The sequence below is a fragment of the Accipiter gentilis genome, chromosome W (genome assembly GCF_929443795.1).
Source record: "Accipiter gentilis chromosome W, bAccGen1.1, whole genome shotgun sequence".
Lineage (NCBI taxonomy): Eukaryota > Metazoa > Chordata > Aves > Accipitriformes > Accipitridae > Astur > Astur gentilis.
In genome coordinates, this window is record NC_064918.1 from 13,347,521 (window position 1) to 13,375,272 (window position 27,752).

The window sequence follows — 27,752 nt, forward strand, 5'->3', positions numbered from 1 at the left end:
TAAATCAATCATTTCAAGAGGAAGGAGCAACTATTACATATGTACTTATGTCTGGTTCTGCAAACAGATATCCCAAAGCTTTTTGAAACTTGCTATATGTCACATCAGTTGCTCCTCTTGCACTCTCATAAGGAAGATGGTGACAACTGCTGGAGCACTAAAACTAGTAAAATCCCTTGCAACTTGGTTTTCCTTGTATATCAGTGTCCTTGGTTCGGCTGGGATAGAGTTAATTTTCACAAGAAGTTGGGAAGGGGCACAGCCAGGATAGTTGACCCGAACTAGCCAAGGGGATATTTGATACCATTTGACATCATGGCTCAGTATATAAACGGGGGGGAGGGATCCCAGCTTGGGAATGGGCTGGGCATTGGGTTCTGGGGGTTGAACAATTGCATTGTGTATCACTAGCTTCATATGTTCTCTTATTATTATTTCTTCTCTCCTTGTATTGTCCTATTAAACTGTCCTTATCTCAACCCACGAATTTTTACCTTTTCCTTCCGATTCTCCTCCCCACCCCACGGGTGGGGGGTGGGGAAGGAGTGAGCGAGCAGCTGCATGGTACTTAGTTGCCAGCTGGGCCTAAACCACAGCAATGAGTGTTACAGAAGCCGTGGTTTCTGTCTGTCTCTTACTAAAGGCAAAAATATATAAGCTCGGAGACATGTAGAAGAAACCTACCTTTCTCAAGAAGTACAACTCAAATAACAAATCTGTCGTAGTGTTGGAGATATGCGAGAAAGAAAACAAAGGATGCTACTTAACACCTGTGAGGAGTTAAGGAGGCCCGACCCTGAGAGAAGGAAGTACCCAGATAAACACAAGGGAAACTCTACTACTGATAAAGTCAAAGAGCTACTTGAACTTTGAATGAACTATCCTAATTAACATAGTAAAAACATCGCCCTCGGGTAGGGAAAGCCCCCTACCAACAGAAGCCCCTTCCTCACAGAACATGTGCAGTAAAAAAGGAGGATGCCGTGACTTTAAGTGGAGACGAGGCTCACGAGAACCAATGGGAGCAAGGGTGACTGAGCGAAACTGTAAAAGTACTGAAATCCATTGCACGGGGTGTATAAATGTTCTCCGTGTGTTAACCGAGGTGTGCCAGCTTTGTGGAGTTACCACCTGGCACCCATCTCTGCACAGACATGAAATAAACAAATAGCTCTGTGTGTTATCGGCTCTTTGCACACTGGGTGAAGAACCCCATTTTGGAACAATAGGTTTAACTTATTATTAAACTTGTTATAGATTTAATAAAACACATATTTTAATACATTTACATAGCTTTTCATTCTCTACTCCCTCCACTTTGTTTACACAGAAAAGTTCCCTTATTAAAAACATTTGCTTTTATCAAGGAAAACAATAATCTAAAAAAAAAATAATAATCTTACAACATGTTTACAAAATTCTGAAAACAAACTCCATTGGATTTCCTGATTTTTATTTGAAGCATCTTTGCTTGACAAGTATCTACTTATAGCTTAGTAAGCAGATTCGCCTCTCCATCTTCACTTTACAAAGTCCTCTTCTCCAATTCTACATGTTCTGAAAGTTTTAAAGTTTCCTTTCCCATTTGCCTTCTCTTTAACTATGGTCACTTGCAGGTTTGTAAGCTATGACTACGGTGGGGGCTGCTTTGTTAAGTTTACACAATGAAAAATGGAAGTTGAATCTTTATTTGGAGGGTTCTTTGGAGGTTTTTTTGGAAGGGAAAAGAGATAACATTTGTACAGTCCATGTAATGATTAATGCAAAAATGTCAGTCGAGCTACAAATCTGACAGGAGCAAGTTAAACAGTATTTTCATTTTTTTTAAAAAAAAGAAAGAAAAAAAGGGAAATACTTCCATAGGGAGATTTTTAAGCTTTATCTAATGTGATTTAAAGAAAAATGTACTCTTATTGGTTGTGATAACTATTACAATATATTTAAATTTACAATAAGATACAGTATTGGCAATTTATTTGGTGTGTATTTTGTTAATGAGGCAGATACTTAACTACATACATTTATATAGTAATAAAATGTTTACTCACAATTAAGACAAAAGGCTCTTCTGCAAAATAAGCGTCCGCATGTGGAAAAATCAACAGCATTAAGATGCAAACTGCTTTTTTATAGCATTTCTCATTTAAAAAAAATAAAGATTCTATGCTCACATGTATGCCATATTTACAAAGTTGGCTCTCAAAAATAAGCTTTTCATCTTCATGTTGCTTTGAACCCATTAGAAGTCTGAGTCAAGTTTAGTATTTCTATAATTTTTGTTTTGAGAGCACTTGTGAAATTAAAAATTTTAAATTTTTAATCTGAAAGCTAAAAACTCATGCCAATTCTGTGAAGTTCAGACAGTAATGAATCCTATTTTATCTTCTATGTTAGCCTCCTGATCTGTTTAAATGGATAATGCCTCCTCATCACTTTCTCCAACAATAATAACTTGCACTGCTAAATTATCAGAGCTGATGCAGGGCAGAGAAACCAAGAGGATAGTCATAGGGGTTTAGTGTTGGTTTTGTGGGGTTTTGGTTTGGGTTTTTTATTCCTTGTATACACATGTACTGCCACAACTAGGATACCCCAGCAAGCCCACAAGAGTCTTCCAAGTGTTCATCCTCAAACTGTTTGGAAGAGCTTTATTTTTTTAGAGTAAGGTATCTCTAGGTCTGCTCTAGCTTTGTTCCTTACACAATGTAAAAGAGTTTGAGTAGCAAGACAGGTTCATAAATACCTTTTATGCATGTGGGTGTGGGGGGAAGAAAGGATAGCTAATAATGCTGCTTCTTGAAGACATGCCTGACACACTAATTTTTGTAAACCTAAACATGCAAGGGCAGGGTAAAACTGCAAAATGTGGAACACTAGGAAGGTTGCGGGCAGCAGTTTTGTTTATAATGCTGTCTTGGATGATTGCCAAGATTCAGGTTGTTCTCAACTATGTCTAATTCATGGCTGGAGTGTTTTCAAGTCCCCAGAGTAACCTGAAACTAAAGTGTAACAAGCACTTAAAGCTATCTTGCTTTCCCCCCCCCCATCGTCTACCACCCTGGGATGCAAATTCGGTGTTGTCTGTCCAGTCACTTTTGGTTGATACACAATGACCTTCACTCAGAGCACATCCCTTTACAAAAAATAAAGGTACATTCTGCCTTTACATGCAAATGCACATCTAAAAACTCATAATTACTTCTACAATGTCTTTTCTGTGTTACAGAAATTTCTTTAAGTCCAGGAATAGATTTGTATTAAACTTATTTCAGAATTTCAAATATGTACACTCAAATTCCCCATTCAAGACCTTAACTGCATTGAAATTCCATTCTGTTCACATCCTCTCTTATACACAGAGATAATTTTATTCTGTAGAGACAGGTCCTATTCAGTATCTTTCATAAGACAGACAAATATATTTAAGAAAAAAATACTATAAGCACTTTATACTATAAACACTTGAATAAAGAACTTTAATAGAATAGCTGCCTACATTTAGGATAAATTTATGACCTCTGTATGATGATGCATTATATTGCAAAGCTACAGACTCAGGAGTCAGCAGAAGATCAATTATCATGGATGATACAAAACAAAGTGTCTACTGCCTGCCTGCCCACCCCCTGCCCCCCACATAAGGGAAGAAATAGCAAATTTACAGCAAGTTATTTCTGTATTCAGGATCTTCCTCTCTTCTCCGTGTGGAAAATAAAACTTGGATCTGTCTCCCTATTAATTATGAATAATTCTCAATTAATTGACAAACGATACTCCTAAATGCACCAGATGGGCAACATAAGACTAGATATTCTCCTGAATTCTTGTTCTCCAACTCCCCAAATTCTGGCACACAGTGTACTAAAGCTAAGTTTGCCAAATCAGCAGATGATTTTAAAACACTGAAGAAAACATATCTGATCTGAATTTGCATCTGTTAACAAAATACTTAAAAATTACTTAAATTTTATAGGCAGATATGCTTGGGGGGGGGGGAGTGTGTGTTTGTTTTCTTGGTTTTAGTTTGTGTATTTTTCCATTAAGATTCCCTGCAATACAGACTGACAAACTGACGTTTAAATTTGCTGTAACATTGCAGTGAAAGAGAACCACTCTAATATCTATTAGACTATTAAAGATATCTTTATTTCTAAAACACCATGTTTCTTTTGGTCTTAACTAGTTATTTTCTAATCTTGCTATTTAATCCTCCAAAGGCCTGAATAATATAGAACTTAAAAATTCAATCTTTTTCTTTCACTACCTGTGAGCAAGGAAAAATGGACTGTCTCATCACTTCCCACTATGCTAGCTCCACAGACACAAGTCCATTTCCCAGGCTTCTAGGGAAGCCTGATTTCCCTGGCAGTCACCTCATCGTATGCTTCAGCCTTTCAAATAACTTGGTTCTAGTAACCTGTAAAGCTAACTCTTCTGTCCATTTATAAACATCATCATACACTGTACATGCATGCTTTCCCCTTCTTCAAAGAGGAGGTAAAAACATTTCCATGACAGTCCTCCACATTGTCCTAGATGCAGACTAAGGCTGGCATCCCAGAACCACGAGGAAATGACTGTTCCCCTAAAGGTTAATAAACCCTGAAAGAGACAAATTCAGTGATGAAGACAGTTGTTGTAGGGTTTCTTGGTGTTTGTTTGGGTTTTTTTGTGGGTTTTTTCCTGTACAACTGCCGATATATAAATAACTTTGCCATAAAGGATTAAAAAAAAAAAACCCTGAAATTTTCCTTTAGCTTCATAAATAAAACACTTGTTTTTCTACGTAGGCCTTAAATTATGTTGCAACTTCTCTTTAGGATGCAACACAGTAGGACTGGGAGAAAAGGGCATCTCTTCATGCTTTATACAATGCAAGACGTAATTTCTGGGATAGGAATGCAGTTTATTTATTGTACCATTTGTTCAAGAATCACTTCATCTTTGTGATGAGGACAGTATCAAGCTTCAGGTAAAAGCTCCAAAGCTGAAGCGTATCTGGAAAGAAGTAATGGAACACCTTTGATATTAAGGGCTCACAATAGTCCTGGGAATCAAGTCAAAATGCCATAAAAGGACAACTCCCTAGTTCCAAAAAACTACAGAATTTATTGCCTTTAGTCTTCGCAAGAGGCAGAGTTAAAACTAACTCTATTCCATGCTTGCCACACACATGGCAGCAGTTTGATATTTTAGGCTACATCTATGCCATGACCTCTTCAGCAGCCATGAATAACATTCCCAACCAAACAGTTGTACAAAGACCTCTGTATGCTCCAGAACATACAACTGTTACAGGCTTGTACTCTGTAATTCAGCACATGCCTCAAAACATCCATTGCTTCATGCAAAGACTAGATATATTGACAGAGGAGTCAAATGAAGACTACTGAATAAAAACTCCACCGTCTGGCTCAAGAAGGCCCAATAACAAAAGGTGCTGGACACTGGGAGCATACAGGGAAACATGTATGTCTCATGGCTTTTCTGTACTTTACTAAATCTTCCCTAGGATTCTGCTTTTGGCCACTGTTGGAAACAAGACGCTAGACTAGGTGAATCTTTGTTCTGATTAAATATGATTAAATATTATTAATTATCTACATTTGCACATCTGCCATGCCTCTATTATACAGTTTTATATATTGTATATGTTAGACATTTAAATCTGAAATTAAAAAGGCAAGACATTTTATGAGCTATTAAAACATTGCTTTCTTAGACTAAAACCTTTTATGTAAAGCACCTGCTATCTTGAAGAATTTCTGTAATTTTGATTTTTCATCTAAATGTCAAAACAAATATTATGCATATCTGTGTGTAGTTCTACTTGGGAAGCTGGATGCTCTCCTGTGCAACAGGTCTCCCCTCTATCCTGTGTGAGCTAGCTGCAGAGTCAGACTCTGCAATTAATGAGGTAACCTGACTACATTTTAAAATTGAAGCTTCATTCATTTTTCTATCAGCTCTTTAGAAAATGAAATACTTCTCTTTGGTCAATATATTTCATTATGCCTGTACCATAAACAGCTCAACTATCTTATATGAAAACCCTATCATATTTCATGTGTACTGGTATTTGAAAATTAAAGTCTAACTATCCTTCTAAAATACAACCTTTATAACTACATGCATATTTGATCTAAAAGCATCTGCACTCCATGCTTCAGCTCCATCTACATCAGAATAAAAACACTTATGGTATATTAATATATTACAAAAAAAAATACAGGAACTATCACCTTCATTTGCCACAACTGCAGGAATCTGAAAAACACACTATATTTTAGAATTTGGCATCTCTCATCATCCTTTACTAAGATTGGTGAATAATCCCCTGCAATTTTTTTTTTTAAATAAATTAAGAGAAAGCAACCCCTGTGCTTCCCACAAAGTCCACTGCTTTCACACTGTATTATTTCAATATCTAACAAAGAAAAAGGAAGAATCAGAGATGTTTAATCAGTTTTACTAGTCTTGGAAAACTAGCAAAAAAACTTGTATTTGGCTCTATTATAGAGGAACATCACAATAATCATGGACAGTAAGAAACTGAGCTGTAAATTCTTACCAAGAGAAAAAGGAGACACGAGGGAAGAGAATAGGCTTGCAGTTATCAAGAAGAAAAAAAAAGTAAATGTTCTGTGGTTGCAACAGTAGATAGCTAAACAGAAAAGGCACTTAAGCCAACAAACTGAAGTCTCAAATATTACCAAATGTATTAGGAGCCAGAATAAACAACGCTATTTCTTACCTTGTCCAACAGGGACAAACAGGGACCCTGGTTTGTTTGTTTGTTTTTTTTTTTAAATTTTACAGAGCTTTCAGAAATGGTGGGAGACAAGATGTCCCAAGTAAATAAGCATGTGATCTCAGGATTATTTTTGATGTGCAACACTAGACAGAGAAGCTATCCAAAGCATGATAAGATTGAGAACAGGCACATGATAATAGTCTAAAGTTTGTGATCTATCATTTCTTTGAAAAGTGTTAAAAACAAAACAACCCCTAGAAAACAGTTTCACAGTTTACTGAGATAGCGTATCATTCAGCTATTGCCTCCTTAAATTCTTTGTATGCCTCAGAGGAACAAGTGCTCTTCCAGCAGCTTTCTGAAGGCTTAGCTAAAGGTTATGCAATTTTGGACGGACAACTAACTCTCTAGCTGGTAAGTGACCAGCTGCCTATTTATGTACATAAGCTAAGGAATTTGCCAGCACTAGAACTCAAAACCCCTTTTGCTGCTTTCAAGTCTTCTGCATCGTGAACTTGTGTTGGAAACAGTTAATCCTTTTAACAGTTCAGTCTAGGACAAAAAGATGATCCTTTCTCTGTTGTGTGTCACTATGAAAGTTTAAGACCAGTGTTCTTCAAGACAGACTATTAATCCACTTGTACCAGGAACAGAGCAGTGACAATAAGGTCAATTTATCACACGAAATGCTGTGTTCATTAGGCAGAAATAATAAAGTAACAGTTTAAGTATAGATCAGGCCACAATGGACAATAAAGGAGAATGCCAACACCTCAACAACCGGAATACTTTCTTAATAAAGCAGAACTTAGTTTTGTGGAGTCATAATTAGCTAGCTGTCCAAATAAAACAATGAATTTGATATGATAAAATCTTTGGCATATTTAAATAATCCTTATTTTCAAATAAGATTTCAAGGAGAGGTCCTCTAACTTCACTTTGAATTAGTAAGACAAGACTATTATATGCTCATCAATTAGCATGACTGAATTTCCTCCCTCCCCCCCAAATAAGCCACACAAACAAGTCTAATGACAATATAAATTATTTCAATTTCCTCACAGTTGCATGCATCTTCTAACTTGCCAAAATATCACCCTTAATAGACCCCATGCATACAATACTTGGCTGACAATGTTTCATAACTTATAAAAGGCTGACTTACACAGAATAAGATTTTTAACAAGTCAGACAAGTGAACCAGTTATTGTCCATAGTCACTACTTCTCCCCATACAACAGAGGTTACCATCTGGCAGCACAGCAGCCAAGTCCTACTACAATTTTCAGACAGCTCATTAAAATAAACTGAAAAAAATTCTTTTATGAAACCAAATAGAACAGAGAATCCAGCAAAATTTTACAAATTCTTCTGCAAAGTCTCTTCAGTATAGTGAAACATGAGAAAGCCACTAAAAGTAATAAATTTGAGCATATTGCATTTTTTAAATAATATAGAAATATTTTCACCTCAAAGTACAAACCAATTTGATAGAGATAATTAAAAACAAATAGATCATAAAAAGCATCCTTTATGTTAAGCAGTGATTTAGAGTAGTAATTTAAAATTTACTAGCTATATAGCTTCTAGAAATTATACTTTCACTAGTATCTTTGTACAGTCAATGGTGATTTGCCTTTTAGCTACCCCAATATAAGAAGTGACTTACCATTCTTGCTGACATCCAGTTCCTTGAGATTAATGAGATTTGCAATGGATGCTGGCAATGTGGTTAGATCATTGTCTGGCAAACTCAGCTTGTGCAGAGACTGACAGTTAAAAAGTTGCTGTTGAAACAAAGAAAAAAGTGAATGAAACTTTCTCTTAGTTTCCTCTATATAGCTTTTATTTTTAAACCCTTTAAACTTCTGACCTTATAGCTTGAAGGCCAGACTATTTAAAGTCTTTGGCTATGAAAACTTTATTTATTTAACTAGTTTTATTCAAAATTGACTAAGTTTACGATGCTTAGGAAAGCAAAAAACTGCAAATGGTCACAACAAGCCAGCAGCTATGCTTAACACTTCCTACAAATTCCTTCCAGTATCTCAGAAATTGTGACCTGTAGGAACACATAGTCCTGCAAACATCGCAAAATATTTTCTATCATAAACATGCCATGCCCAGAAGTAATTAGTTTCTTCAAAAAAGAAAAAAATCAAAACAAAACAAAACAAAACAAAAAAACAAAATGAAAAAGATACATTTTAAAAAGTCAAATAGTTCTGGAACACAGAATTTTATCTTCTCTAAAAGTTTAAATTTTATTCCATTATATCTTACAAGAAGTTTTGGGGGTTTTCCCCTTCCTTGCTTCTTAGCTCAAGTACACCAAAATCCAACAAAACTATGATGAAAACTAGTGAAAGTTTGATCTAAGGATATACAAACTATATAATCTCTTCTGTATATATATGTATTATAATTTGTATCAAATATTAACTCAGAGCCAGATCTCTTCCTATATGCAAGGTATGTTGAGATTCTTACCCAAAGCTTTACAAATTGACAAAATGGGGCAAGTAATATTACTGGAACAAAAGAAAAAAAAAAATCCTCAAATGATCCTCAAAGCTTACAGATAGCACAAAGTAAATATCTGTAAGAAAGTGGATGAAAAGTTTCATCTGAACAATTTATGATTAAATATTCTTTTCCCAAGAATTTTGGATAAGATCATTCATAAATACCTGGGCTTAGTGTTCTTTTCTTACGGAATTCTGAGAAAAGATCAGACAAAGCCAGGAAGTCTTCTATGACTAAAAAAAAAAATTTATCCCAATCAATGTCCTAGCAATGGGTTTAGTTCAACTGAAATTTCTTGGGTCTTTCTCAATTACGAGGCCATTATTTCAACCACAAATCACTGAACAAGCCCAATTCATTTAATGTTTGCATATACCACCCCAGAATAAAGCAGACAAACTAGCAAGATGGACAGCTCAAGGAATGAGCTTTAACTTGCCTACTGATGTTTCCATTTTCTCAGAAATGTGCACCTGTTAGAACTACTTGATATCATTAAGGCTTTGAACAGTTAAAATTACCTTAGGATATTTTATGGGAATAAGAACTTTGATGAACTCATTTGTTTTGGAGCCATTCCTTTATTTTAATACTTCAAGCAAGAATATATACTTAAAACTCATCCCTGAAAACAATAATCTGGAATCATTAGAAATTTCCCTGATTAGTCAGGTGAAAACAAATGCAGCACAAGGAATTGCAAGACCCCTAAAGGAAAAGGGGGGGGAAGGGGAGTTTAATAGGGTGCTGACTTCGTAGTTGTTCCTTTTGTTGTTTTTTAATGTTTGCATATTCAGTGATTAAGTAGATCATCATTACTGGTAGTAAACACGAGAAATCATATAATTAAGCTCTATTTTACTACAGAATCCCCATTTCTTCCTAACAGTAAAGTGAGCAGGAAAACTGAAACTGCTGCATTTTGAGCTTCTCAGCTCAAATGCACACTGTGGCACTCGGGATAAACGGGGTACCTTTTCAGATGTGATTTCACACACAAGATGAAAGCATTTCAAATGCCCAGTCACTTTTGAAACTGAGACAACACCAGCTTTTCAGGTAAAGTGAAGTCCTTCTCTACCACCATCTTTCTCCCCATCACAATTTGTTCATGCTGCACTCTCGGCCAGTCAACTTCATTGAGGAGCTATACTGTAAGAACCAATTTTTGAAGTACATTGGGGTTCTGAAAAGATTGGAGGCAATTAAAAAAAACCCAAACAACAAAACAAAACACCACCCACCCCCCCCCACCCCACCCCACCCCCCAAAAAAATAATACCAACCACATACACTGACAGGCCATTTCAGCGATCAGGTTGACAAGACAGCCCAAAACCAGTTGTGTTGTGGCATACAAAGGGCGGCAAATTGCATGAGAGGAATAAGGACACCAGGGTGTCCTGGTTTCAGCTGGGATAGAGTTAATTTTCTTTCTAGTAGCTGATATAGTGTTGTGTTTTGGATTTAGTATGAGAAGAATGTTGATAACACACTGATGTTTTCAGTTGTTGCTAAGTAACGTTTAGTCTAAAGTCAAGGATTTTTCAGCTTCTCATGCCCAGCCAGCAAGAAGGCTGGAGGGGCACAAGAAGATGGGAGGGGACACAGCCAGAGCAGCTGACCCAAACTGGCCAAAGGGATATTCCATACCATGTGATATCATGTCCAGTATACAACCTGGGGGGAGTTGGCCACGGGGGGTGGATCGCTGCTTGGGAACTAACTGGGCATCTGTCAGCAAGTGGTAATTGCATTGTGCATCACTTGTTTTGTATATTCCAATTCTTTTATTATTGCTATTGTCATTTTGTTATTGTTATTATCATTATTATTTTCTTCCTTTCTGTTCTATTAAACTGTTCTTATCTCAACCCAGGAGTTTTACTTTTTTTTTCCTGATTCTCTCCCCCATCCCACTGGGTGGGGGGAAATCGAGCAAGTGGCTGCGTGGTGCTTAGTTGCTGGCTGGGGTTAAACCACAACAGAGGGGCAAAGAGTAAAGGAGAAGAGTGGGAATTTCTTAATCGGGCTTCAGAAAGCTGGAGACAGCCTAAGAATTACTGTACCCTTCATCTGGAAGGATGGCTTAACTAGAAGCTTTTTTCACAGTTGAAAGACTAAGTAATCTTGGGTTAGGGAAAAGGCATACATAGCTTGAAACTCTGGCTCAGAATCATAGAATCGTTTAGGTTGGAAAAGACCTTTAAGATCATCGAGTCCAATCGTCAACCCAACACCACCATGCCCACTAAACCATGTCCTGAAGTGCCTTGTCTATGCGCTTTTTTAATACCTCCAGGGATGGTGACACCACCACTTCCCTGGGCAGCTTGTTCCAATGCCTGACAACCCTTTCAGTAAAGAAATTTTTCCTAATATCCAATCTAAACCTCCCCGGCATAACTTGAGGCCATTTCCTCTCGTCCTATCACTTGTTACTTGATAGAAGAGACCAGCACCCACCTCACTACAACCCCCCTTCAGGTAGTTGTAGAGAGCAATAAGGTCTCCCCTCAGCCTCCTTTTCTCCAGACTAAACAACCCCAGTTCCCTCAGCTGCTTCTCATAAGACTTGTGCTCCAGGCCCTTCACCAACTTGGTTGCCCTTCTCTGGACACGCTCCAGCACCTCAATGTATTTCCTGTAGTGAGGGGCCCAAAACTGAACACAGTACTCGAGGTGCAGCCTCACCAGTGCCGAGTACAGGGGAACAATCACCTCCCTGCTCCTGCTGGCCACACTATTTCTGATACAGGCCAGGATGCCGTTGGCCTTCTTGGCCAGTTGGGCACACTGCTGGCTCATATTCAGCCGGCTGTCAACTATCACCCCCAGGTCTTTTTCTGCCGGGCAGCATTCCAGCCACTCTTCTCCAAGCCTGTAGCGTTGCATGGGGTTGTTGCGACCGAAGTGCAGGATCATCAGCTAGGATCATTTCAAATGTTACAGGCTTTCCCTTACAGACCTTCTATGGATAGTTTTAAGAATTACATTTCTATCAAATGACTAAATAAAACATTTTTACTATGTCTTTACTACTCCCTAATCTCTCTTCTTGTTTCCTTTACAGTATTTGAATTTACATGTGGTGGGGGTTTTTTTCCTTATGAAAACTGAAAAGGTAGCAAAAAATAATGACCAAAATGACTTAAAAGCTGAAAAGAATGCTTAGCTTCTCAAAAATAAGCCTATAAGGATGATTTATTACAATGTACAAGTACATTAAGATGAAGCAACTGTAGGGTATCACAGGTCCCTGGCGTCCAGCAAAGAAAAGCAAAAAGGAATAAAACGCAAAAGTTCAAGCAATCTTTCTAATTGTGCGGATAATTTAATCTTAGACTAGACCAAGGCAAGTGGTAGACTGCCCATCTTTCAGTTTACTCACATATCAAAACTGGATTTCATATAGGAACTGATTAATGACATCAAACGGAATGTAACAGAAAAGGAAGACAAAGCAGACTAACAGCCTCTTCTGGTCTAGAGCGCCAACATGCATTCATTTGATCACTACAGTACAGTCTTTCTTCTCTTCCTCTTAAGATTACTAAAAGGAATTTTTTAGAGAATTATCAGTTTGGAAGATGTTTGCTTAGTTCTTATGATTTGGGAAATAAATTAGAAATTTAATGCAAGAAGAGTTCAGAAGATTTATTGTTTTGGCTAAGAAAGGTATTTTATTTTGTTTTTTAAGCATTCAATTTTATTCTTCTTTAATAAAGAATGAGAGACAGGAATGAAGTTCTGAAATCATCTGAAAAAAATCTCAAAGGCTGATACAAAGTCTTTAGAAGCAAGCTACTAAAACCTAAAGTGTCTAAGTCTAGAGTAAAGAAATATCTGCTTGGGAAGAGACAAGAATAAAATAGTGGAAGTTCTACACTGTAACAGACTTTGACAAAATGTCTAGTTTTAACTAATATGTTATTAGCTTTATTCAAAGTACAAATATGGATTTTCATTGATGGCTTCTCGGGAGCATTTAAGGGTGGAGTTTCAAAAGCAATCAGCTGGTTTAAGTCAGCTTTACTGGAATCCAGGGCTTCTGATAAAGCAATTTCAGGATAGTAACTTGACAGTTATTTCCTTATTAGTTTCATTTATCTTTCAAAAAATCCAAACCAGCAAAACCTGAAGTGGTTATAGGAAACTTTCAAAAAATCTAAAAAAGCATTCTACAGTTGTCCTGCATGACAGTGAAGATTTGCACACAACTGTGACAAAAGAATTTTAAATATTAAGTCTTTAATCTAACTATTAAGTCTTTAATTCCATCAAGGTAGGACCTATTAATGGAAAAAAGTCTACTGTAATGATCACTTTGTATTTCCCAAAAGTCTCACTGGCACAAGTTTTCATTCTTTTGTCTAGTATACTGTTAATTCAGTGTGCAGTTTGTCCTCAGATTTCAGAACAAACAACAAATATTAATTTCTAGAATAAAGATGTAATCAAAGTGGCATTCCAGCTCTCTAGTTTTTGAACTTCAGTAATCAGAAAATCTCTTCAGTCACGTACCAAAGAAGAAAGCAGGACTTCAAGTGAATAGATACTTTGGACTGTAGTTGTCTTTTGTGGGCACAAAGATCTGAACAAGACATTAATCTTGCTTCTTCTAATCTTTATATGTTATCAGAGATTCAAAATAATGCAGCAATTTGTTGAATACAGTTAGTCAATTTGAGCAGACACTTTCACAGAAATAAATTAGTCTGCCTCTTGCTAGGTACCTCTCTTGGGCTAAATCAGTTGTTTAAGCAGTTTCATCCCAATTCAGTACAGCAAACTAGTTAAGTTGGAACATATAAACATTCCTTTTACCAGGGTTGCTTCTTTTGGGGCCAACATTTACTTGAAATTATTTGGCAAACTGCAGCCTAAAAGCTGAACCATGAAGCTAGATACTATCAGCTTCTACAATGCTGATGAAGTAACAGAGTTAATAAACATAACTAAAAGGAAAACCACCCAACATACCTTTGGAAGTTCTTCGATTTGATTAGCATCTAAATAGAGCTCTTCCAAGGTCTTTTCAAAAGTAAAAATCTCCTTAGGCACCTGTTCCAGGCTGCAGTGAGAGTAATCAAGCATAGTGACCGCTTCCTCCTCTCCTCGCAGACAGCTGCATGGCACCAGCCGCACAAACAAATTCCGCTTTGTTGTCATTTTCAGGCACTATAAAACAGAAATAGGTCGATTTAAAAACTAACAAGACAACTTCAGAAATACTTGTGGGCAGCTTCTCAAACTTCCCCTGGCTGCTAAATACTTAAAAAAAAAAGAAGTGTATATACACCTGCATATATATATGTGTGTGTGTATACACATATATGAGAGAGAGGAGAAAGAGAGAATTTATTTATTTTCTTTTAAACACAGCAGATCGGTAGTGGTATTAAGTGTGGTTAAAACACCTACTGACCCCAGAGGATGAATTAAAAATTTAGCCTGTAAACTGGTCACCCAACACAGCCCTACATTGCAAAGAAGCAGAAAATTTTGAAGCAGCAGTTCTGAAGCGTCAATTGTGTTTTTACAACATAGCTTATCCTTACCTTTACAAAGGTTATTGGGATGGTATTTTTTGCTTAATATAACAAAATCCACCCTCTACAGAGCATTAAAATTTAGCTATAGGAAATCTAAATATTTTTTTTCTGATGAATAGGATTAAATTCATGTACCTTAATTTCAAATCCCTCATTTAAAGACAGAATACAACACAAAGAACCAGCACAGTTTCTACCAACTCTTCTATCTACAGTTTAAAAGGAAAGGTTTCCAAATGCACAGATAAAAAAGTTCCTTCAATTTTTGCAATTATTAAACGTCACCTTACTATAGAAATGTATCTTCCTCTAAACTCAATCATTGCTACAACAGTCCCCTCTATTCTCCATGGCTTTTATAATATTCCTCCTCAGCAGGAGAAAGCAAATCTAAATGGTGCAAACCAGCTAGCTGGTTACTGACCACATACACCAGCCACATTCTGCCTCCTTTCTCCTCAGCAAGAGCACAAGTTTAGGTCTCTTTCCTCTAATTCGAAACCAATTTTCACAAAATTCAGAAACAATCATCTTGAAAATGTTACCTCAAGTTTTAAGTTGGGCTGAAATCAAATGACAGGCTCAATTTTTCAGGAAGGACCAACACATGCAGACGGACAACATGATCATGTAAGCTTCATTTCCTCGGGAAACTGGTCTAAAAATACATACTTCTTAAAAAAAGCACTGAATATTTATTTTCTTAGTCCAAATTAAAATATGCTTTTTTTTTAAAACTCTTTTTTTTTAATTGCAGAAATTATATTTCAACTTCTGGATTGGCAACAGGAAACTTTCTTCTCCAAGTGCAAAAAAAATCTTTCAGTCACATTTAGCAGACTCCATTTCAACATACACAAAGTCTGTTAGGAATACAGGGAGAAAATAAAATACTGTGGCCACTGTGCTATATGAAGTCACAGGCTGTGAGACCTCTCTTCTTACTAAAACATGAAAAAAGGTCACACACTTGGATTTTCATCTATGAGCAGCTAGCTTGCCAAGTACTTCACAATATGTTTAATTTATACGACAACAGGTTGAGGGGCTGCTGTACTTATGTTTTCACTAAACAGAAGTACATCTTACCACTCGGGCTCTATACAGTCAGATTCTACATCCATCAAAAGGATGGAAGAAAACTCTTTATTAGATGGTGGGATGTCAACACTTCCTTTTTTAACAATGCATTAATGTTGCTAGGATTTTATTACAGTGTTGATTATGTATCAAAACACTTAACAGTTTCCATAAAACTCCATCTCTGTTATTTAAATAAAAAGCAATCTAAAAATAAGAATATTTAAGTGTATTGCAATGCAAAGCATTTAGAGACTGCAATTTCCACGCTGGGGATTTCCACAAAATGGGCAAATCAACAAAAGAGACACCATAACCTCCTCTTGGTTCTTCCACAGGAAGAGGCTCCAGCATGGCATCCTCCAGCCACCTACAGCCAGATGCCAAAGATACTACTGAAGCTGATGTACTCGCTGAGTCAGAGCTATCCACACCTTCTCCAAGCCTCAGAGGCCCCATGTGAAGACACAAGAGGAATTCCACTGCCAACATTTACAAATGAAAAAGCCTTTAACAAAAAGAAATATTGTCTCATTTTGTTCTATAATTTCAGCAATCTGCAGAGCCGTGGAAAAACACACCACTTCAAAAAGAAGCACCAACAGCAGTCTCTTCAAACAGAATATAAACAGAAGAATGTATGCCTTGGAAAAAACAAGGACTGGAAGCAGAGATTGTACATGTGAGTTGATGTGTTAGTTTTTGGCTAGGATAGAGTTAATTCTCAGGGATGTTTTCCTTATTGCTGAGCAATGCTTACATAGTCAAGGCCTTGTCTACTTCTCACCCCACCCCACCAGTGAGCAGGCTGAGGGTGCACGAGAAGTTGGGAGGGGACACAGCTGGGACAGCTGACCCCAACTGACCAAAGGGATATTCCAGACCATTTGACATCATGCTCAGCATATAAAGCTGGGGGAAGAAGGAGGAAGTGGGGGGGGGACATGTTCGGAGTGATGGCATTTATCTTCCTAAGTAACCATTATGCATGATGGAGCCCTGCTTTCCTGGAGATGGCTGAACACCTGCCTGCCGATGGGAAGTAATGAATTAATTCCTTGTTTTGCTTTGCTTTAGATGCCACTTTTGCTTTACCTATTAAACTGTCTTTATCTCAACCCACAAGTTTTCTCACTTTTATCCTTCTGATTCTCTCCCCCATCAAACTGTGGGGGGAGTGAGCGAGCGGCTGTGTGGTGCTTAGTTGCTGGCTGGGCTTAAAGCACAACAATGGTTCATATAAATATAGAAATAAGATACTCTTTTTCATTCAAATCCCTCAAAAATAGCATACATTACACTGGTAAAACTGTTTGCCCCTTCTTTTACAGTGGCTGTTGTTTTCATACCTACTCTTACTTGTTCAGGTCTCAAAAGTTTCTGAAGCAACAAAACTTAAGGCCTAACAATGCAAAACACACATATTTAGTTTTCCTAACTTATTCTTTTATTCTGTAAGAGAGATCTTGAGATTTTGGGTTGGGGAGGAAGGGTTTGTAAAAAGATCACATGCATCCACAGCACTGGAAATATGGATTAATAAACAAATGCCTGTAAAACATCACAATGTTAGGTTATATCTCCAGTCAGTTATCATGTCAGTTAAAGTAGCTAAACTCACAGCTAACGTCCCAAGCCAAAATAGTCAAACTCATATTTAAGTATCAAATAAACAACCCTCTCCAAAAAGCCTACCCACCCAAAACCATTGATTTGACCAACTTGAGTATAGATCTAATTATAATGTTTCAAAAAACAGAATGAACCAAGAGACCTGCATTAAAGTAAATGTAGGAAACTACGCAATGTGATTTGGTTCAAATTTGTCTTGTTTGTTCATATTTTACTTTTAAACATATATGAAGAATTGTTTAGCATTGGTGTTCTACAATAGAGATGACTGCCAATACTAGGAAAGAGGTGCGGCAGGATAGGCACAAGTATTCTACGCCACCACTCTTCTACAATATCTATATATATCTATATAGTTAGACACACACCCCCTTATCTGTCTATCTTGTGATCAGTTGCCCAAGCAGAAAAACTGTAATGAAGGTGAAGGAAAGGAAGAATGTACTACAGAAGAGAGTCCACTGTTATAACTACCAAAGACAGGAAAATGTGATGTTGCACATGTGCTTTTCTTATATTGCTCAAAATAAGAACTTCTTCATGGATAATTGGGGTCAATACAGAGAAGGTGAAAGGGAACACAAAGTATAGCATTGTTTCCCTTCCCACAAAACAGGGAAGTCTAGCAAGCAGAAAAATCTTAGTTTCATAATATACCACAACATCAGACCATCTGAAGGCACCAAATCAATGTAAGATTGCTTTGTGATCTACAACACTTTGATGGCTTATTTTTCTCCACCACTAAACAACTCTAAATTTTTAAAGAGGTAGATCTACTAAAGAACTCAGAGGGGGGGGGAAGAACCCACAAACCAAACCCCCTTGTTCCTTAAACCATTAAAGCCTTGACACAAGTTTACCTCAGGTTCAGTGTTTGCAGCCAGAGGAAAAATTAGGGTCTTGATACAGTTGGGTTTTTTACTTCATGAAGAAGTAGGAAGGGAAAAACATCACTCTCTAATCAGCAGCTTTTCTTTGTAATCATTAAAGGCTCAAAAGTTTGAAGGCATAAGGGAGAATTAGTTGTGTTCTGTTTGTAAAGACTTAATCTACCACCCCCAAAAAATCAGTGTTAAAAAAAATACCTAGTTGAAATAGATATGTCTGCTAATTATAAAATATCAGATTTGTGATCATATTTTTTTGCTCCATGAATCACTTCTAGCATTTATTTCACACCTTCTCTTTCAAGCTTATTTGAGGATCACACCTAAGCATTGGAGATGCTATACTATCTGTAGTAAACTCAAAAATAGGTGGTTTAAACTACACAGATGTGTATTTTAGTGAAGTATAGTCTTCACCCATTCATATACATTAACTGTGACAGTAATAGGTAGGAAACAAATTCCACAATAACTACACAAAATGGGACAAAGAAAGATGTTATCTTCTTTACCTGTCTATATCCTGAAGGTAGCGATGACTATGCAAACATGTTTTCCTCCAGGGGTTCAATGGTGGTGAAGACTAATTATTCTGTGAAGTCTCACATTTGTGAGAAAAGTTAAGCATTTTTCTGATATAAGTATGGTGGCATATGTAAGTATGGTATAATGATGGTGCTTAACCAGTATGATCAAAACCAGAGGGAGATAAGAGATCACAACTGAAAGATGTTTTGCTATGAAACTGCACACAATTTATTTCATATAAACTATGTCAAAGCCTCATCTTATTTTTTCTGCTTTATATCTATATATCTAGATAGACAGATATCAGTTCATATATTCTACGCTGTTTGAGACAGTGAATGACTTAGAGCACTTTAAAGTTTCAGAAGTAATAAGCAAGGCCAAACTGATCAAGGGATATTACAGCACTTCGTGTTCAAGGCAGCCAAAACATCAAATAAAAAAAAATAATTAAAAAAAACTTCTTTTGAAATTGAGGGTTCTCTACTTCCAGAAACGTTTCCCCTTCCTCAACTGATCAGCAGCAGACAAAGCATCTACTACCAGCCTCTGACCTAATTATAGCTATCAGCCCTCCTCTGTTACAAACAGTGGTTGACACTTGCTAAAAAACAGTGAAGTAACAACTGGAGAATACCACATAATTAATACAATATCCAGACAAAATTATTGGAGAACCTAGGGCAAAGCAAGTATCAGATCTACACTGTAACAACAGTGGACTGTATCTATAAGTGTTGAAACCTCTCCACTGAATAAAATAAAAATCACTGGAACAAGAAAAGCAAATCATCAGTTTGAAAGACCATAAAAGATCAATGAAAGAAAGCAAGATCAACAGCAAGCTTGGATACACACTAAATATTAATCCAGAAGAGAGAGCATCATCCAGTGAAATATCACTCTTTCCTGGAACTCTTTGATGATTCGCAGCGTGGGCGTTGCCAGGGGCAAACGCGGGAGATTTGAACGCGGCGTAACGGTCGGCAGCATTAAGTCAGAGACAAGGCCGGCAGCGGTAAACCAGAAGCTAAGCGCTAGATTGAGGCGGACAGGGAGGTTCCTGAGGCCCAGGAGCGCCAGGGAAGAGCGGAGGGACCCGGCCAGAGCCGGCGGCTCTCGCGAGAGAGGCTGACGCAGTGTGGGCCTTGCCAGGGACGACCGCGGGAGATTTCAACGGCCCTGAGGAGCATGGTGGACAGGATGGGCAAACAGGGTGTGGTACGGCAATTTGCCCGGCAGTTCGTGCAGGTAGGGCACAGCCCCCCCTCTTCCCAGCTCGAGAAGGCTACTCAAGTGGGGGTGTCAGCCCAGAGGGAGACCCCGCTATGGTTGCCACTCGGGTGAAAGCCATTGTTAGGAAAAATATGGCAACGCAGGCAGAGGTCCCATGTAAACATGCAGCTGTCTAGGTCTCTGGCTGCAGGGAGTGCCTGAGTCTATCACTGATGACAGAGGGCAGCGGGGACACCTCTTGTGTGAGGTGTGACCAAGTGAATAATCTGCTCAGCCTGGTATTAGAGCTGAAGGAGGAAGTGGAAAGGTTGAGGAGTATCAGGGAGTGTGAGAGGGAGATAGATTGGTGGGCCCACACCCTACCATCCCTGAGGCAGAGGCAGCAGATGGAGGCTCTGCAAGAAGCAGAGGATCCCCTGCCCTCCTGCAGCCAGGCAGGAGGGGACCTAAGAGATGGAGGGGAATGGATACAGGTCCCTGCTCAGGGAGGCAGGAGAATCCCCTCCTGGTCTCCCTCACCTTCCCAGTTGCCCCTACACAACAGGTATGGGGCTCTGGAACTTGAAGACCAGACCTGTGAAGATCAGGGTGTAGATGAAGGCCTATCTAGGGAGGTGCCTAGGCCCAGTCAGGCAGGTCCACGCATCCTCACATCCTCTGAAAAAAGAAAAAGGAGGGTAATTGTTGTAGGCGACTCCCTTTTGAGGGGGACAGAGGGCCCAATATGCAGACCTGACCCATCCCACAGGGAAGTCTACTGCCTCCCTGGGGCCCAGGTAAAAGACATTACCAGGAAACTCCCTGGTCTGGTTCGGACCTCTGATTATTACCCATTGCTGGTTGTGCAGGCTGGCAGTGATGAGATTGCAGAGAGGAATCCAAAGGCAATCAAAAGGGATTTCAGGGCGCTGGGACGATTAGTAGAAAGATCGGGAGCACAGGTAGTGTTTTCCTCAATCCCTTCAGTGGCAGGGAAATACACTGAAAGGAACAGGAAAACACACCTGGTTAATACATGGCTCAGAGGCTGGTGCCATCGGTGGAATTTTGGGTTTTTTGATCATGGGGAGGTTTACACAGCACCGGGCTTGCTAGTGACAGATGGTATCCAGCTATCTCAAAGGGGTAAGAGAATCCTCGCTCATGAGATGGTGGGGCTCATAGAAAGGGCTTTAAACTAGGTTTGAAGGGGGTAAGGGATAAAACTAGGTGCACCAGAGATGAGCCTGGGGGCAGCATGCCGATGTCAGGGGTGGATTCGATAACCCAGCTCAAATGTATCTATGCCAATGCACGCAGCACGGGCAATAAACAGGAGGAGCTGGAAGCCATTGTGCAGCAGGATAGATATGACTTAGTCGCCATCACGGAAACACGGTGGGATGACTCCCATGACTGGAGTGCTGCAATGGATGGCTACAAGCTCTTCAGAAGGGATAGGCGAGGTAGAAGAGGTGGTGGGATGGCTCTCTATGTTAGGGAATGTTTTAACTGTACAGAGCTACACGACTGTGATGACAAGGTGGAGTGCTTATGGGTGAGGATGAGAGGGAAAGCCAATAAGGCAGATATTGTGCTGGGAGTCTGTTATAGACCACCCAACCAAGTTGAAGAGACGGATGAATCATTCTACAAGCAGCTGGCAGTAGTCTCGGAATCGTGTGCCCTTGTCCTTGTGGGGGACTTCAACTTTCCAGACATCTGCTGGAAATACAACACAGCAGAGAGTAAGCAGTCTAGGAGGTTCCTGGAGTGTGTGGAAGATAACTTCTTGACACAGCTGGTGGGTGAGCCAACCAGGGGAGGAGCCTTGCTAGATCTGTTGTTTACGAACAGGGAAGGACTGGTGGGAGGTGTGATGGTTGAAGGCTGTCTTGGGCTTAGCGACCACGAAATGATAGAATTCTCGATTCTTGATGAGGCAAAGAAGGTGGTCAGCAAAACCACCACTATGGACTTCCAGAGGGCTAACTTTGGCCTCTTCAAGGCACTGGTTGAGAGAGTCCCTTGGGAGATGGTCCTGAAGGGCAAAGGGGTCCAGGAGGGATGGACATTCTTTAAGAAGGAAATCTTAATGGCTCAGGACCAGGTTATTCCCATGTGCTGCAAGTCGAACCGCCAAGGAAAATGACCGGCCTGGCTGAATGGGGAGCTTTTGCTAGGACTCAAGAAAAAAAGGACAGTTTATCATCTCTGGAGGAAAGGGCAGGCAACTTGGGAGGAGTATAGGGATCTTGTTAGATCATACAGAGAGAAAATTAGAAAGGCAAAAGCTCAGCTAGAACTAAATCTGGCCACTATCGTAAGGGACAACAAAAAATGTTTTTACAAATATGTTAACAGTAAAAAGAATCCCAAGGAGCATATCTTTCCCTTAATGGATACAGAAGGGAACGTAGCAACCAGAGATGAGGAAAAGGCCGAGGTACTTAATACCTTCTTTGCCTCAGTCTTTAATGGTGAGTCCAGTTATCCTCAGGGTACTCCACCCCTTGAGCTGGAAGGTAAGGATGAAGAGCATAACATACACCCCTTAATCCAGGAGGAATTAGTTAGGGACGTGCTATGCCATCTGGACACTCAGAAATCTATGGGACCCAATGGGATCCATCCAAGAGTACTGAGGGAATTGGCAGAGGTCCTTGCCAAGCCACTCTCCATCATCTATCAGCGTTCCTGGTCAACAGGGGAGGTCCCATAGGACTGGAGGCTTGCCAACGTGACTCCCATTTATAAGAAGGGTCAGAGGGAGGATCCAGGGAACTACAAGCCTGTCAGCCTGACCTCAGTACCAGGGAAGATTATGGAACGGTTTGTCTTGAGAGCACTCACAAGGCAAGTCCGGGATAAGAAGGGGATCAGGCCCAGTCAGCATGGGTTTACGAAAGGCAGGTCCTGCTTGACCAACCTGATCGCCTTCTATGACCAGGTGACCTGCCTAGTGGATGAGGGAAAGGCTGTGGATGTTATCTACCTGGACTTCAGCAAGGCCTTTGACACTGTCTCTCATGGCATACTCCTTGAGAAACTGGTGTCTCGTGGCCTGGATAAGTGCACACTTCACTGGGTGAAAAACTGACTGGATGGCTGAGCCCAGAGGGTTGTGGTGAATGGGGTGAAATGCAGTTGGCGGCGAGTCACAAGTGGTGTTCCCCAGGGCTCGGTGTTGGGCCCTGTTCTGTTTAATATCTTTATTGATGATTTGGATGAGGGGATCGAGTGTACCCTCAGCAAGTTTGCAGACAACACCAAGTTGGGAGGCAGGGTTGATCTGCTTGAGGGTAGAGAGGCTCTACAAAGAGATCTGGACAGGCTGGATCAATGGGCTGAGGCCAATCGTATGAAGTTCAATAAGGCCAAGTGCCAGGTCCTGCACTTGGGTCACAGCAACCCCATGCAACCCCATAGGCTTGGGGAAGAGTGGCTGGAAAGCTGCCTGGCAGAGAAGACCTGGGGGTGCTGGTTGACAGCCAGCTGAATATGAGCCAGCAGTGTGCCCAGGTGGCCCAGAAGGCCAATCACATCCTAGCCTGTATCAGAAATACTGTGGCCAGCAGGAACAGGGAGGTGGTTGTTCCCCTGTACTCGGCACTGGTGAGGCTGCACCTCGAGTACTGTGTTCAGTTTTGGGCCCCTCACTACAGGAAAGACATTGAGGTGCTGGAGTGTGTTCAGAGGAGGGCAACCAAGTTGGTGAGGGGCCTGGAGCACAAGTCTTATGAGAAGCAGCTGAGGGAACTGGGGCTGTTTAGAGAAGAGGAGGCTGAGGGGAGACCTTATTGCTCTCTACAACTACCTGAAGGGGGGTTGTAGTGAGGTGGGTGTTGGTCTCTTCTGTCAGGTGGCTGGAGATAGGACAAGAGGAAATGGCCTCAAGTTGAGGCAAGGGAGATTTAGGTTAGATATTAGGAAAAATTTTTTTACTGAAAGGGTTGTCAAACATTGGAATGGGCTGCCCAGGGAAGTGGTTGAGTCACCATCCCTGGAGATATTCAAAAACTGAGTGGACAGGGTACTTCAGGACATGGCTTAGTGGGCACGGATGATGGTTGGACTCTATGATCTTGAAGGTCTTTTCCAACCTAAATGATTCTATGATTCTATTCTATGATTCTCTGCACACTCCCATCATCCAAGTACCTGGCAGCCTAACAGCACTCACATATCTGCTGGAACCCCACAGGACATTTTTGTTTAACCACATGTCTAGCTATATTTTGATGAGCATTAAAAACCCCAAAACAACCCCCCACACGCACCCCTCCAAGCATCGCATTTCTTTGAAAATTCTGAACTCACGCTTGTTACAAGTAGAATCTAAATTCACAGTAATTTTCTTCCTAATCTCTGTTAATTTGCTCTAAATGTAATGGCTTCACTGTACCATTAGTCCCTTAAAATTCCTGTCTGATGCTAACAGGATGGGACCACTCATGCTCTAAGCTGGTAAAAGCACTTTCAAAAGGGTGTTTACCAGTTATATCAGCAGCAGAGCTGAAAATGAATCCAGCTATGAGATGTTTATAGAGAAAGGCAAGAACAATTAGGCACAAAAATATCTGGTCAGGTTCTTTTTAGCCCACTCCACTATCTACAAACAAGTTCAGAATTATGGAGCTGAGTATGTGTAAACACAGGAAAGGCAAAGATGGGGGGGCACATAACCTAACATACACAAAGAGGTTTATTTGGCCAACTGACAGAAGACCCAACATATTCCTGTTGAAACAGAGAATTATGAAGAAAGAAATTGTTGTCTATTAAGAATCTTATTTAATCCACTAAAAAAACCCAAAATAATTGATTACTACTTCTACATTAAAAAATTAATAAGAAATGAAGCTTCCTGTACTGGAAATAAAAAAAAGAACCAGTCTGTCTTTAGAGATGTTAAAGGTTTTTCCTCTTCCTAAAGCAGCAACATGCACCACAGAAGTTACCCAGGTACAGGCTATTTGGCTTGCTGTTAAAAGAGGCTATATTGTGAAAACTCCCAGCACAATTTAAATGAATCTCTTCCAGCTAACAACAGCACTAGTCCTCGTGAATTTGGGGAAACTGTAAGCATCTTAATGCTTTAAGGAACACAAAACATCCTCGGCTCTTACAGGAAAGAACACAGTTCTTACAAATTCTTCACAGATATCTTGTTCTCTTTAGGAGAGGAAAGTATGACTCAAACCCGACAGCCCCTGACAAGGAGCTGAAACATGAAAAGACAGCGTAGTGTGAAGAGACTGCCTCTTTGTAAGTGGCATTGGCATTCTCTGGTTGTGGTGTCAAAACCTCATTTGGTGAAAATGCCAAGTTAAGGTATTTTCACCTCCTCCTCCCTCCCATCCAAGCTATTTCTTTCTGTCTCTTCTAGAATTTTTTTTTTTTTTTTTTTTTTTGCAAAATTGGATTGGTTATGTCACTCATTTCACTGAATGAGACTGGTAAACACTCAGATCAGTACAAAACAATGAATCACAGTGCTGTACTCTGGGGGAGAGAACAAGCAGTAGGAAATAAGTTGGTTTTTTTAAACCGTTTCACCATTTTAATGAGAAGCTATAGTCTGAGTCTCCCCACTCCTGATATGAAAACAATGCCTCATGCAGACAGGGAACACCAAAAACTACAATGTACTTGCTCACATACAGCATTCAGAGCAAATGAATAAAAGGCATTACTCATGAAACAACAATGGGGAATGGTAACAACAACAGGAGGAACATGTTAGTAAATACAGTAAATAACCAATTATTAAATGCAAAAATATGAAGGATGCTTACTACATTTTTTTTTAGAAAATAAAGGGAACAGAGAGGGCAGAGATCGGTTTTGCTTTTACTGATTCAACAGCCACTAAGATACAAGCAAAACCAGTGATACTCTACTCCTAGCTTGCTGAAATACAAAAGCTGGTAATGAAACTCAAAGTTTCTCTTGGAGTTAAGTACTTTCCAAGTTTGCAATGTCGCTCTCTATATATTTTTTTAAAAAAACCAAACACCCACCCACAAACAAAAAACACCCACCCACCGCCAAGGGCCAGGGCAGCAAGATAATTTCAGGTAACTCCCAGGAGACCAATGCCAGGTGTTAATTCCAGAGACATTTACTGAAATCATCTGCTTCTTGTATTCTATAAAGTAAATTCTAATCAGATTTCTATTTACTATTTCTATTTGTTTTGGTTTAAAATATTCAGAAATCCTTCATACAATTAAGATCTGTAGCTCTTGATCAAACTATTTTATAATACCTCTTTACTTATTTATAATGGTGTTGATGGTATCAATAACATTTTCTTGGTTTACCAACAGCATTTCCTGCTTTATTGAAACTAGAGACTATCTAACCAGATATTTGTTGCAACAGTTATTTTCCAGCTTAAAAATGTATCTAAACTGACTATGCTAAAACAAACCTGAAGAGTTATTATGACAAGTAAAACCCACCATAAGCAAGCAAAAAACCCCCTCTTGGCAAATACCTGCACAATAAGATATCCTAAACAGCCTTTAACTGAAATGCAGTAATATTCAATAGTCTGTTATATTCCTAAATGTTGAGGAATGGTTAATGGAACAGGGTCACAAGTCTGTGTAGGTGCTGTGCAAGCAAGAAGATTTCTGCTGAGACAAGACGGCGACGAAAGTAAGGAACTTGGTGAAGAGAAGTTGTGGTTAAAGAAATGTAAAAATAAGTAGCTGATGACCGCGAGTACGTGCAGTATGTGAGTGTAACCTTTTTATCATGTAACCAATAAGAGAATGGCTAGTAGGCATATGTTACAGAAATCATATAAAAGAACCCTGTTAGAAATAAAGATTGAAGACGCTTGCAGGATCTCATATTGAGTGTTCTGTGTCTTCCCTGCTCGAAACTCTCCGCAAAGTGGCGCCCGAACAGGGACTGCAGGGACCAACAGGGACCCACAAGGACTCAGGAACACCAGAGACCAACAGAGACTTACACCTTCCCTGTGGAAACCAGCGGAGAGGAGCAGATCGACGGAAAAGTCCTGCCGTGCAGCCAGCAGGGGACGAAAGCTTGTTTGTGCGGGCACAGAGAAGCCGCGTCTGGAGATTCTAAGAATTCTTCGCCGTCCGTCCGCTACCTCCTCTTCGGAAGTGCTGCATTGAAAACGCTGGCCAGCGTACGTCAAAGGAGAAAGGAAATATGGAAAAAGAGGTAGCTTTACAATTATTACAAAGAATTTTAGAAAAGAAAGGAGCCAATTGTGTTAAACAGTTGGCAGGGCTGGTAGCACTAGGCACAGCCAAAGGATTCTTTGGGGATCCCGGGCAATTGTTTTCTGTAGATGAATGGAGAAAATATGGAGATATGTTATGGGATGCTATTATAGATGAAAAGAAGGAAAGTAAGGAATATAAGAAATTATTGAAACCATGGAGAGAAACCATAAATGCTTTAAAGAGATATCATTGTGAAAAGAAAGTAGCTGCTGTGGCAACAAAAACCCTAAAGGAAGAAATGCCCAGCAAGGGGGTAACAGATAGAGAACCTGGGAAAATTACAATGGATTATAGATATGATGCA

At 39.6% G+C, this 27,752-nt stretch overlaps 2 protein-coding genes across 11 annotated transcripts in view; one reads left to right on the plus strand and one right to left on the minus strand.

The window, feature by feature from the left end:
• The window catches only part of LOC126035315 (translation initiation factor IF-2-like), a 307,625-nt gene that overhangs the window by 180,631 nt on the left and 99,242 nt on the right, over positions 1-27,752 (plus strand). The window lies entirely within an intron of this gene.
• LOC126035239 (erbin-like) overlaps positions 1-27,752 on the minus strand; it is a 171,245-nt gene that overhangs the window by 87,249 nt on the left and 56,244 nt on the right. For all 10 annotated transcript variants that reach the window (XM_049793514.1, XM_049793513.1, XM_049793508.1 and 7 more), the window contains 2 exons: positions 14,264-14,461; positions 8,424-8,541 (listed from right to left, as the gene is read on the minus strand). In XM_049793514.1, the coding sequence (XP_049649471.1) occupies positions 8,424-8,541; positions 14,264-14,452 (307 nt within the window). In that variant the 5' untranslated portion in view covers positions 14,453-14,461. The remainder of the gene's footprint in view (positions 1-8,423; positions 8,542-14,263; positions 14,462-27,752) is intronic.